Raw genomic sequence first — 13,297 nt, forward strand, 5'->3', positions numbered from 1 at the left:
GCATCACCACCCAGCAGAGATGGGGCCCACGAGGCTGCCTGGGTCCGGGAGGCCCCTCAGACATGGTTGCAGCAGCGGTGGGGAAGGGGAAGCTCTGCCTTCACTCCGTTAGTGACCCTGGGTCACTGTAAATGCCCATCTCCCTGGGCAGGAGAGAGGTTTTCTCAGCACAGCTCTGCAGTGCTGCCTGGCACCGAGTTCCTGGGGGGCAGGGGGGATGTGGCACGGCAGGACTGCTCATCTGCTGGGCTGACACTTGGTTTCTCCTTCCTTTTCCCTCCTGCTGCAGCCCCACGACATCAGAGCGCAGGTGAGTGCAGCTGCCGGGCGCTTGGGTCGTGTCGGGCTTTACCCCCATCAGCGCTGCCTCCTGGTCCCCCCCAGCCCGGACACTGGCCCATAGGCAAGCACTGGGCTGGCTTGGGCCAATGCTTCCCCCCTCCAAGAGCCACCACATGCCTCGTGTCCACTGTCACTCCTGGAAGGTGCTCCCTGTTCCTGAGGAAGGACAGTGCCAACTGAGCAGCCTGGGAAGACAAAAGTCCTCAGTGCCCTGAAGTGTAGTTAACTGGGATGAGGAGCAGGGAGCGAATCAAGCTCTGCTTTAAATACCTTCAGCTTTCAGCTTGGTAGGAAGAAGCTACAGGGAGCCACAAGCTGACATTTAATGAAATGCAAGCCACCTCTTTCTTAGAGATGCTTTAAACCACATTATAAATCCTGCTCACCAATGGGCTGTGGCGTGTTGGGGGTGCTGTAAGACAAAAGGGAGGGAGACAAGGGCAGGGCTGTCCCTGGGGCAGCCAGAGATAATGGTGTGGGGGGGATGTCAGGCATCCTTTAGCCTCCACTCAACAGCACTTGACCCAGATCGGGTGGTTTTAGCACTACAGAGGTGGGGGAGCTTGTGTGGGTCACAAGAAGGATCCCATCCCATGGGAGAGATCCCACCCCATCAGAGGCGGGACAGGCTCCTTTCGCCCAGCTCCCTTCCCCTCCGTGACCTGCTGGGCTTCCAGTCACAGATCTCAATCAACGTCGAGGACTGCGAGGACACAAAGGACGTGAAGGAGCACTGGGGCATCAAGACCAGCCACCACAGGAACTCGTGCTCCAGCGACCAGTCGGAGCACCCGCTGCTGCGGCGCAAGAGCATGCAGTGGGCACGGCGCCTGAGCAGGAAGGGCAACAAGCACAGCAGCAAGACGGCCGAGTGGATCAGCCAGCAGCGCCTCAGCCTGTACCGGCGCTCTGAGAGGCAGGAGCTGTCCGAGCTGGTCAAGAACCGCATGAAGCACCTGGGGCTGCCCACCACCGGCTACGGTAAGAGCCCTTGGGCAGCCTCGGGGCCGTGGCGCATCCCGCCCGTGGGCTCCTCAGGTAACCCCGTGCCCAGCCGATGCCCGAGCCGAGCCTGACCTCACGCCGAGCCCGACCCGACCCCGCGGGTCACCCCCAGCTTGCTTGTGCTTCTGCAGACGAGCGCGCTCGAGGCCGGGGTCCCGCAGCACAGAGGCCCCTCGGCCGCCCGCCCCCAAGCCGGGGCTCTGCCATGGATCCAGGCAGCGGTTTGCAGAGGCGCCGTCTGCCTCGGGTGGGATGCCCCGCTTGCCCCCCGCTGCCTGGCCATGCAGAAGCAATGTCAGGACACACTGACTGCAAGTCAGCAACTCCCCCCGCTCTGCCCCAGAGCCCCCGGAGCGTGGCAGGGAGAGGCAAAGCCCCCTCAGCTGGCACAGACCCTCTTTGACTTGAATCCTTCATATGACTCTTCCATGGAAAACATGTCGGTAGCTCCAGGGCTGAGTTGCTTCGTTGCGTGTGAAAGCAGTGTCTGGCTGCAATGAGCCCCCGGGGCAGCTGCAGCCCTCAGGGTCCCTCTGTGCAGCCACATTTCTCGTGAAGCTTCTCACCCACCCGTCGGTGCTGACGTCTGTGTCCCCCCTGGATAATCCCCCACCCCTTGGTTACAACAAAGCCTGTAGCCCACAGCTTCCTTGGTTTGTTTGGTTTGGGTTTTGTGGGGTTGTGGGGTTGGGTTTTTTTTCCTTTGCTTGCTTTCTTTTAAGCCATCCTGTGCTGCTGCCTGTTTGCTTCATCCTCGAAGAGCTTCCATCCCACGTCAGCCCCTGCCCACACGCAGGCTGGCACCGTGCCCCTGCCAGGATGGGAGCTTGTTTCAGGAGGCAGAGGGGTGATTCCTCCTCTCCCATCTTGGCTTCTCCCTCGCAGCCCTTCAGGCTCAGGAGAGAGGAGGAGAAAATGTAAAGAAGAGCAGTGCAGGAGGGGGTTTGGAGGGGAGGGCAAACGGGCTGGCTGTGGGCATCAGCCCGGGGAGGGAGGCAGGAGAGGCGGCTGTGGCAGGACAGGGGGGCACAGGGCACGCCAGCCAAGGGCTTGCAGTGATGGATTCCCTCCTCTCTTGCTTTTTTCCCTACATTACTAGCTCCAGAAGTTTCTGCTGCTTTCTTTGGGAGTCTTCCATCTCCCTGCAGTTGTGTTGCAGAGTCTGGAGTGCACCTGATGGTAGTTACTGCCTTAAAGCAGCAACTTTGGGCAGCTGCTGGGGCTGGGAAGCTGAGAGCTGGGGAGCAGCCGAGGCAAAGAGCTGCTGCAGTGTGTGCTGCTGAGGGCAGGTCACAGCCTGGCAGCCCCTGCCAGCACAGGCTGAGGTGTGTCCTTCTGGAACCTTCTTTGGAAACCTTCTCAGGAGGTTTCCAAACCCACCTGGACACGTTCCTGTGTCCCCTGAGCGAGGGGAACCTGCTTTATCAGGGGGCTGGGCTGGATGAGCTCTGCAGGGCCCTTCCAGCCCCCACCACTCAGGGATTCTGTGATTGTTTGCTGAGGATCCTCAGGGGCTGTGCCTCACCCAGGATGTTCGGGGCCCCCTTGGCTGGGTTAGCATCAGAGCTTGCATCCTTCTCCTGGCCAGTTTTGTCTGGAGCAAACTGGGGGAGCTCTGGCAATTGCAGAGGCAGCGAGGGGTGCAGGACCCATCTCCCAGGACTGTGGTGCTGGCCACGGTGTGGGCACCAGCGTCTCCCAAGCCCTGTGACACGTCTGCATCTGGCTGTGCTGGGCCTGTGCGTTGTCACCATGTGTCACTGTCAGTGTCTGGACACCCACAGTGTTTTGGAAGAACATGTTGCTCTGCCTTCTCCCCTTTTCCTTTGTTCTTTTGCTCATTTTATTGCTGCAGTGCAGGAGCTCGTCTCTGATATTTGCCGAATCATGGCTTGCTGACCTCTCTCTCTCTCTCTGTTTATGTCTGTGCCTTTCCCTGTATGTTCTGTAGAGGATGTAGCAAATTTAACAGCCAGTGATGTGATGAATCGGGTAAACCTGGGATATTTGCAAGGTAATTCCCTCTCCCTGGGAGTCCCGCGTGACTCACGGTGTGCAGGTACAACAAGATCATGCCAGCTAAGCCCAACCCACACCCTTGCCGGGTTTTCACCTTAGATACCAGAGCCTTTCGAGCCTAAAGTTGTTGGGTGGCTGTTGGAAAACGAAACCCATCCTGCAGTGGTGGTGCAAGCACAGGGCACCTCAAAGTCACAGAGATAAAAAACCTCAGGGAGCCTGTTGGAGAGGAATTCTTACAGGGAAATCACAGCCCCCAGCTGTCGTGAAAAGGAGCTCTCCCTCTGTTGCTCTGCAAGTTGGTTTTGGTCTGCAAAGGCAGTGCCAGTTGGAGGAGGGGATCCTTGTGCTGCGATGAGATGCTGGAGCTCCTGCACTGGCCCCTTTTTGCCTCTTGACCACAGCTCAGGCCTGAGGCAGTGCTTGGGAAGCCCTTCACAGTCCTTGGTTGATGTCCCTGGAGACCCTCCAGTGTTTGCAGACCCTGTTTTCTAAGCAGGGAGGGTCAGGCCCAGGGCACCTCATTTGCATCTGTGGGAGCTGTGGGTTTAGTGTGTTGTTTACACCTTCACTAAGTGGTGTAAAGTGCCCTGGAAAGGCAGTAGCCTAGATGTTAGCACTGGCCTGACCTAGCTGTGTTTTAGGCTTCACTAGCCCATGCTTAAGGTGAAAAGTTGGCATTTTCCTCTAAATGATATCCTCCATCAGAGAAGCAGCCCCAGCTGGGGCTCATGGAAGCCCCACGCCAGCACAGTATATTGCCAGCTGGCTGGTGGGTCTGGGCAGAGCTCAAACCCTGCTGGTACCCCCCTGTGCCACAGAAGAGCTGGGGCTGGGCGAGAGCCTGTGTCCTGCTGTGGAGAGGCCCAGCACTGCCAATTCCCCCCAGTCACCTGCTAAACCAGGAGACCCCCACGGATGAGCCTCCAGGGGCTGTGTGGGTGCAGGAGCTGGAGCTCAGCGCTGGCTCCCCAAACCCACCCCCCAAAAACCCATCCTGCTGGAGGGTGCTGCTGGGCTGAGCCACATGGCAATATACTTGGTGGGTTTAGCAGTGCCTGGCTCTGCTGCATGGGGGTCAGGAAAAGGTGCTTCCATGGAGCAGGGAAACCTGCCAGCAGCCAGGGCCCTTCCCTGCCTCCCCTGTCATGGCAAACCCCGTGTCTCCCGGCGGGTCGCAGGGGCCCTGTGCCACCCCTGCCCCAGCATTGCCACCCTCTGTCCCCACCTCGCTGGAAGGCTGAGCACTGCGATGGCTGAAGCTCTCTGGCTGGCAGCTGGGGCTGGGCACCCTGGCATGGATCAGTTTCTCCCTGCAGTCAGTCCCAGTTCCTTCACTGTGGCCTCAGTGGTGCCTGAGCAGCAAAACATGGGGCTGGTGTCCCTCTGCAAGAGCCACTGTGTGTGGTACCAGTGTGCTCCAGCTCCAGGGATGTGCTGGCTAAATGCACAGCAAAGGCAGCCCAGGAGGGACCTGTTTGCATCCCTGTGCAGCCTGGCTGCCGTGGCTCACCTCCTGGCTGCAGACAGCCCCACTGCAGGGGTTTCACCCCACCTGAGGCTGAGGAGCAGCCGTGGGCTTGCCTGTGAGCTGCCTTGGAGGGTGCCTCAACCCCTGTGGCTAAGGTGGGCGCTCACCCACGGGTGCTGTCATGGCAAGGGCTGTGTCCCACCTCAGTAGGGCAGCCTTTGACTGGGGGCTTTGCTCCAGATGGCAACAGGATGGTGGGGACAGGGGAAGCAGCAGGGGGCTTCCAAAGCCAGCACCCGACCCAGCTCCCCACCCCTGCCCCCGCTGCCCCCAGACCCAGCTCCTCTTGTCCAGCGTGGGCAAACATCTGTCCTGCACTGATGCTGCTCAGAGGGCCCTGTGTGACAGCCCAGAGAGGGGTCCCAGTGGCCAGCCTTGCAGCGAGCTGTCGTCCCGCTGCGCTCCCCGCGCTGCCCCGTCCATCTGTCCCTCCCCGCACCCCGTCCATCCGCACCCGCTCTGTCTGTAAGTGATGTTCTTTGTCGCAGCTTCTCCCCCCTCCCCAGCCCCCTGCAGCCCCCCATCCCCATTCATTTCACCCATGATCTTGTTCTCAGCTATTTCAGAGAGCTCAGGGCCCCCCTTGGCCTCGAGGCCGCCGTTTGCCCCGCGCAGCACCCGTGGGTGCTGTGCCCGGTGGTCCCGACCCCCTTCCTGGGGGGGTCACTGTAGTTTCAAGCCATCCCTGAATGGCATCAATGGCTCTGAAGCTCCACAGAGGTGGTTTCCCTTGGGCAGGAGAAAGAAGCAATCCTTGAGCTGAATGCTGTTGCTGGATGATGCTGAATTAAGTAATTCAAGCCGGGGGGAACTGGGCAGAGCATTGGAGCAGCCCAAGGGGGGGTTGGCTGCCTGGACCCAGTGGCTGGAGTCGTTGTGCTATACCTAATGCAGCCAGACTAACCTGTTCCCTTTTTTGCACTAAACCAAGGTAAGATGTCTTCCTTCTCTGTGGGTGGAGTGGGGACTTTGGACAGTTCTCCATCCCAGTCCTCTGGGCTGTGCCTGGTGGGGGAGTGGCTGAGGAGGCGTGGAGGGAGGTGGCAGCGATGACCTTGGTGCCTTCCCAGGGGCAACACCATTGCCCATGGCCAGCCCCAGTGAAGGGACCCGTTTGCCGTCCTTGGGATGAGCCACGTGCTCGGGGTGCTGGGGGGAGGCTGTGGGAGTGAGGGGCTCCAGGGTGCCTGTCGGGGTGTCCATCAGTGGGTCCCTCACCGGCCCTTTCCCCTCCTCTTGCAGATGAGATGAACGACCACCAGAACACGTTGTCCTACGTCCTGATCAACCCCCCGCCCGACACGCGCCTGGAGCTCAATGACATCGTGTAGGTGCAGCTCCCACCTCCCCTGTGCCCCCAGACCCTCCCCACTGCTGTGGGCTGCTCCCCTCACATTGTGTTCTGGGATTTCTCAGGGACACCAACAGTTTTTGCCTCTTTCCCGGGCCATTCCCCCTCCGATGCCCCCTGAGCAGTGCCCAAACCTGCCCCAGCTCTGCTCACCGCTGCTCCACCCCCAGGGCAGAGGTTTTTCCCTTGGCTTTTGCTGCTGTGCAGCACTAGGAGAAATAACTCCTGATTATTTTAACAGCTGCCACACACCATGGGCAGCAGCTCCCAACACAGCACCATGGGGTACCCCCACATGTCCTGGCCTCGAGGATGGACCCAGGTGGCCAAGAAGGCCAAGGGCATCCTGGCTTGTATCAGCAATAGTGTGGCCAGCAGGAGCAGGGCAGGGATTGTCCCCTTGTGCTGAGCCCTGGGGAGGCTGAAGCTCGAGGGCTGAGTTCAGTGTTGGGGAGAACTGTTTCCCTGAGAGGGGTGTCAGCCCTTGTGCCAGGCTGCCCAGGGAGCTGGGGGAGTGCCCAGCCCTGGAGGGATCCCAAAGCCCTGGAGCTGAGGTGCTGAGGGCTGTGGGACAGTGCTGGGCTGTGCAGGGTGAGGAAAGGGCTGGGACTGTGACCTTTAAAGGTCTTTTCCAACCCAAACTGTTCTATGATCCTGTGACCCCAGTTTGAGGCTTTGCACAGCTGCCTCTTGCCATCAGGGACGCAGGAGGGTGCCAGTGGTGTAACTGGCTTGTGCTCCACAGGTACCTGATCCGCTCCGACCCGCTGGCACACGTGGCCAACGACGGCCACAGCCGCAAGAGCAGCTGCAGCAACAAGTTGGGGCCCTGCAACCCCGAAACACGCGACGAGACCCAGCTGTGAGCAGCCCCCTGCGCCCCACAGCCCTGCCCAGCGCCCCACAGCCCTGCCCAGCGCCCCACAGCCCTGCCCAGCGCCCGCGCTCCGGGGCAGAGGCAGCGAGGACGGGGATGGCAGCCGGGGGGAAGGCGATGCCCAGCCTGGCTCTGTGCTGTGGGAGGGATGCCCCAGGCCCTGGGCACGGCAGGGCTGGGCAGATCCCGGCGGCTGCCTCGTGGCTTTTAACTTTTTCTACGAATACCGCAACTAGTGAGAAAGTTTTTCGCTGGTGCTGGTGGGACGGGGCTGAGCCCAGGTGACAAATGGCCCCTGTGAGCAGGAGGATTGTGTTGGATGCTGCCCCCACGTGATGCTGGTTGTTTTCATGGGATGGGGTTTCTCAAGCCAAGAGGACTTCTGGAAGCCTCCATCTCCTCTTCCTCTGTCACCAGGTATCCCCCGGGGTACCCAGACTTCTGCTCTTGCACTCAGCTCATGTTCCTCATCCGCTGCTGGTTTCAGTTACGGGCGTCCACGGGAGCGGCGCTGGCAGGCAGGGGAGGACTCGCTGGCATCTGTGTGAGGGGGGAGGACAGGGCAGTGCAGGCCCCTCCAGTGCCAGGGCAGGGGCTGTGCTGCCTCCAGCACGTCTCAGCATCTCACAAACCAAACCACACCGACCCCAGGTGCCCCAGAGCTGTGCCGTCCCCGCAGCAACGCCTCTCATCACATGTGCTCCATGCCCCTGGTTTTGTGTCTCCTACTGAGCTTATCCTCAGTCACTGCTCCTGTATGAGCTGCCCAGGGGGATGAGGGACTCAGGGCTCCCTGTGCCAGGGGTGGGACAGCGCAGGCTGACTGGGGACACGCACCACTGAGTGTTGTGGGTCGGTGCCTTGGCTCAGCCCCTTCCCCTCCTTCCAGGGGCAGTTTAGCGCCCGACATCCCCTTGTGCTGCACAGTCTGGGCATGGCTTCCCCTTCCCCTCCTCTGGGTCACAGAGCAATGACTCTACTAAAGGCAGCAGGTTCTGCCCAGCCCCCTTTGCCCACTGCTGGCACTTTGTCTATCCTCACTCAACTTTATAACCCCCAAACCCAGCAGCCACGTGGCTTCTCCTGCAGCTGAGGTGCTCGAGTGGCATCACCCCGTTGCCTCTGTGCCCATCCCAGCCGTGGCAGCTGCCCACACACAGAGGCCTCTGGCAGCAGGAGCACGAGATGTCCTTCCCATCTCTTCTTGCACACTTTACAGTGTCAATGCCTGAGGGGTTTGTTTGACTGCCAAGTGAATAACCGAGCTGCTAACTTTCTCTACTTCTACATTCATATCTTAAACTCCAGTGGGGTGGGTTTGGGGTTTTTTTTAACGAGAAACCTGTGAAGCACAATGTTGCCATGAAATGCCATCCCAGCTCCCTGCCAGCTGGGTGGTTTCTTATCATTAATACTCTCAGTTTGTCCCCCAGTGAGACCCCAGTACAGGTTGTTTACAAAAAGAAAACAAACAAACAAACCACCAACCCAAAGCCTGTTGGTGACATGTCCCTGGGCAGCCCCAGTCCTGGCCAGTCCATCTCCTCCCCTGTAACAAGTGATAGAACAAGAGGAAATGGCCTCAAGTTGTGCCAGGGGAGGTTTAGATTGGAGATTAGGAAGAGCTTTTTCACTGAGGAGGTTGTTTAGCACCAGACCAGGCTGCCCAGGGAGCTGAGGGAGTGCCCAGCCCTGGATATATTGGAAAGACACATAGATGAGGTGCTGAGGGACATGGTGTAGTGATGGGCTTGGCAGGGTGAGGTGAGGGGTTGAACTGGATGATCTTAAAGGTCTTTTCCAACCAAAACAATTCTCTGAGGGAAAAGCAGAGATGGGAGAGGATGGGTCTGTGAGGAACGAGGCTGCTCGGGGCAGGGCCTGGACCGAGACAAGCATTGCCATGCAAAGCCCTCTGTGCCTGGATGGGCTCTGGGCTTGCTCTCTTATTATTTTCCCATGGAGTGCTGCCCATGGGGCCCTGGCTGCCCTGCACCAGGCACTGTCAGCCCACGGCATGTCATGGGCCAGAGAGGCACGGCAGATAAGATGACTGGGCCCCAGCTTCGCTCTTCAGCCACACTTGGATGTCAGCACAAACTAAACTGTCTCTGATGGGGTTTTGGGGTTGTTTTGGTTGGTTTTTTTTACATTATTACTTTGTAATCTCTTTGGTTGGGACAGATATGTGTTTAACTTATTGCCATTTGTAGCTTAGCATGCCAAAACAAAATCATGTAAAAGGAAACAGGAAAGAAGCTGTTGTGGGCTCAAAGGGGAGAGCAGCTGGACACAAACTCACCCCACACCAGAGCTGTGTTAATTTAAACCCTTGAGATGCTCACATAGATCCAGAGATGCCTGAAGAGTTATTTAATTGTCTAGATTCCAGCCAAATGATTTTCCAGTCCCTGTTTGTAGAGCACAGAACAAAGCAGCATTACAGGCCTAAAAGGGAAAAAAGCCAAACTCAGACCCAACACCACTCCAAGGAGGGTGGGTGATGTGAGTGATGAGCCACAGGTTTACACAGAACACAGCTGATTGGAACTCTTTTTTTCCTCTCATTTGGGTGGAGCTGGGATCACAGCCTCAATGAAACCCAGCCAGGCCTGGCTGCAATGTGCCACAGCCCCGAGCTGCAGAGGGCAAAGGGGCCTCGTGCCTGAGACCCCACGGGCTGCACAGGCATCAGGGGCCGTGGCAAGAGCTTTGGGCACCTCTCCTTCCTCCCTGGGCACCCTGAATTTTTATTGCCTCTTAATTCAAGGAGCTAAGATGAGGAAACCCACATGCCAAAAGCAGTGGTTTGTGATACTCTGAACACAGCAGCCCTCCGTGTTACTGCATTTTGACAATGCTTCTGTTTGTTTAATGTATAAATATGTGTATTTAAAAGGAAAGCTCTGTGTATAAACCACCTGCATTTTGCATACATCCTTTCTATGGTGTAAATTTCTAGCTGACATTCTAATGGGATGTTGAAATAAATACTGTAGATACTTACCTGGGGTCAATGCAAGTCTAAGAACAAACAGTTACTTTTTCTAATTCTTTAGACTCAGTTACAATACTAATGTAAAAAACCAACAACAAAACCAAAGGTATTTTATTTTTGTAATGGTCCTGGAAATGTTGATGCATCAAGAGGAGCTGCTTCAGCTTCTGGTAGGGCTGTCATGGAGGGGGGAGCTCAACGAGGAACTGGTGCTGCAGGGGCTGGGGCCAGCCCCTCCTGGGGAGGTGAAAACAATCCCAGTTGCTTCCACCTGCTGCCAATATAGTTGGGAAAATGTGATTTTCTGCAGGACAGGGTTGGGCTCCACTGCAGAGCCCTGGGACAGGGAAGAAATGAGGAGGGCTGTGAGAGATTCAGGTTTACCAGCAAACAGCTCCACAAAGGGTTAATGCACCCAGTATGGACTAAATCCCTGTATCATGCATTAAAGTGAACTTTAACCCAAATGTTAGTGCATATTTATTTCCTGTTATACTCCTTTTTCCTTCCACCCATGTATAACATGATGTTTTTATTTCTCCTGAGACCTCTCATCTCTCCAGGTCAGTTCCTGCTGGGGTTTTTAATCAGCAGCCACCAGTAAAACTCCCCCCTTTCCTCCTCAAGGCCCAGTTTTGGGATGTGTTGTGCTGGGATGCACTGCAGACAGCCAATGGGAGATGGTTTTGTACCACTATTGTGAAGATGCTTCACATTTCTGTAAAGAGACATGACAATAAAAGAGCTGCATGCAGCAACAGGAGATGCTGAGGAGTTTTCTCTTTCTTTTCTACTCTGGGAGCAAACTTTGTTTGCAAATCCACAGCCAGATGTGGCTTTAGGGTATCAAAGCCCTGCCATTTACAAGCCTGTGTTTCACATCATCTCCCCCAAAGCTGGGACACATGAAAAATTGGGTGAGTTTTTACCAAACTTCAGCTTTCCAAACTCCTTTTACATTCATGCACAAAGTCCAGGTGACAGTTGTGTTACAGCAACAACAACACTGTAGTTAGAGGTGATTTAAGTCATTCATTCAACCCTTACTTTCTATAGGAGACCCTCCCTGTAGTGCACACTGCACCCATAAGCATTGGTGTTGAGATCAAGTGTAAACAGGGTGCAACTACAGCTCAGGTTTATTGAACATGTTAAGAAAATAGTGTAGAAAATGTATTTATTTAAAGTCATACAGAAGGACACAAACAACCCACCTGAGATGGGAGAAGCCAATTCTAGGATCAGCCTACAAGGTCAAGGGGGAAACCTGGAAGCCATTAAGTCATTTTGCTGTAAATGCACCCAAGTCAAGGACAGGAGGATGTCAGGTGCCTGTTATTAATTGACTTTAAACAAGGTAAATCTGTATATGGAGAACAAGTTCCTTCCCACTCCTCAGTGCAGCTGCATTCTGATGATTACATCCCACAGAAGGTCATTTAAACAGCACCAACAGCTCTCACTGGTGGGAAGACCCAGCAGGACAGGATTTTGTGCTCCACACAAGCAGCCACAGGTAACAGCTCCTTCTGGCCAAATACTTCTAGTTTTTTGGTTAGCTACAGCACCAAGCTCAGGGGGTTTTCCCACATCTCTCTATTTGCTGTAGTTGGTTTAAAACTCCTGTTTTTTCACTGCTGATATTCTTTCTGGTGAAGCTGTGAAGGTTTGTCCATGTGCCCACTCTTCCTTTCTTCAGTGGGGTGGGTTTTGGCTGCCTTGTTTCCACTTACAAGTCTCTGGCTGTGAAATTACCTTCATTTCCCACCTGCCCCCAACCATTCTGCACTGCCAGCCCCGGGGTTGTGTCTCTCTTGACCATTGTTTGTGTTGTGTTGCACAATAGTCTGTGGTGACAAAGCATCTCAGCTGTCAGCCCTTTACCTGGTCTCACCAGCTTTTTATCTTGCTTCAACTTCCACAGCAGCAGAAGCAGTAAAAAAGAGAGGAAATAACACTGCAGAAATGAACCAAAATTCATGCAAAGCTTTGCCCCAGCTGGGACAAATCAGCTGCTGACACTGAAACTTCTTTTAGAGCAGAAAAATCCAGAGCATTAAAGTATAAATTAGAGTGAGGGGGAGGAAAGGTATTGATGTGACTGGGAAAGAGAAAAGAAATCAGCAAGGGGAAGGGTTTTTTTCTTTCACAGTAAATTCAGTTGATACAGTTGTTCCCTGAAAGCCACCCAGTCGAAAGAAGAGAGTGTTCCCTTTGCTGAGGCTTCCAAGGAACACTCTGGTAATTCTGGGAGGTTTGTGCCACGGCTGAATTTTACCAAACACTCTAGATTGACTATTAAATCCTCCCTGTTGTTGCACACAGCAGTTGAAGATGCTTTTCCCAGAGGCTTTTTCTGTTTCCTCCACTTCTAATAAATGTTATTTCTGAGCACTGGAATCTTCAGCTCTTCAAAACCCCCACAACCAACATCAGCCTTTGTACAGCTGCAGACAGAAAGCTCCAAACAGCAAGGGGAATGTTTTGCTTGGATAAAAATGGTATAGTCATAAAGGGTCCAAACAGGGTTGTTTTATACCCCCTAAATATCTCTTACTTCCTGCACAATGAGTAGTCCATTGTCTGTTTTCTTCTCTCAGTTTCCAAAGCATATGGCAGAGGAGGATTAAAGTGCCCTCGTGTTGTGATTGCTCATGATTACCTGCAGAGAATCCCTTAGGATGTGTCACATGGATGTTCCTTGGTTGCTGCAACAGTGTGCTAAAGCTAAACCCGTGATCAGACTCATCACCTGTGGAACTCTGTAAGTACCTCCATAAAACACTGCAACAAAAATGACAGGTACCAGGAAGTCAACTTTTTCCTCTGTTTTTATGCTCAGTCTTCATACTACAGATGCTTTAAATATGTCTTGTATCAATAACTAAACAGCAGAACAGCTGACCCATGCAAGGACAAGAGTTCCTCTTTTTTTTTTGGCTTTAATGTGCTGAAAAACATATCTGAGGGGTCTAAATCATTGTCCTCAGATCAACCACGTGAATCTCTCCATTTCACACTGTCCTGGAGAATGTTGGACCAAGGTTTGCACTGATCAGGAGCATATACAAACCACCTTCCTCACACAACATGACACATCCTCCTGGCTGCCCATGGCTTGGGTGGATTTAGTCTGAGATAGGTGGGAAACTGGCTGATGGCCAGGCCCAGAGT

At 54.9% G+C, this 13,297-nt stretch overlaps 1 protein-coding gene across 4 annotated transcripts in view; it reads left to right on the forward strand.

Annotated features, from left to right (window-relative positions):
* The window catches only part of KCNT1 (potassium sodium-activated channel subfamily T member 1), a 64,399-nt gene extending 57,285 nt beyond the window's left edge, over nucleotides 1–7,114 (forward strand). For 2 of the 4 annotated variants that reach the window (XM_062011648.1, XM_062011649.1), the window contains 3 exons: nucleotides 1,020–1,323; nucleotides 6,140–6,224; nucleotides 6,994–7,114. In XM_062011648.1, coding sequence (XP_061867632.1) covers nucleotides 1,020–1,323; nucleotides 6,140–6,224; nucleotides 6,994–7,114 — 510 coding nt within the window. Of the gene's footprint in view, nucleotides 1–289; nucleotides 311–1,019; nucleotides 1,324–3,298; nucleotides 3,362–6,139; nucleotides 6,225–6,993 lie in introns of all 4 variants that reach the window. The other 2 variants (XM_062011646.1, XM_062011647.1) reach the window with 2 other exon arrangements.
* Nucleotides 7,115–13,297: the final 6,183 nt, after the last annotated feature.

The sequence above is a fragment of the Colius striatus genome, chromosome 19 (assembly GCF_028858725.1).
Source record: "Colius striatus isolate bColStr4 chromosome 19, bColStr4.1.hap1, whole genome shotgun sequence".
In the NCBI taxonomy this organism is placed as follows: Eukaryota; Metazoa; Chordata; class Aves; order Coliiformes; family Coliidae; genus Colius; species Colius striatus.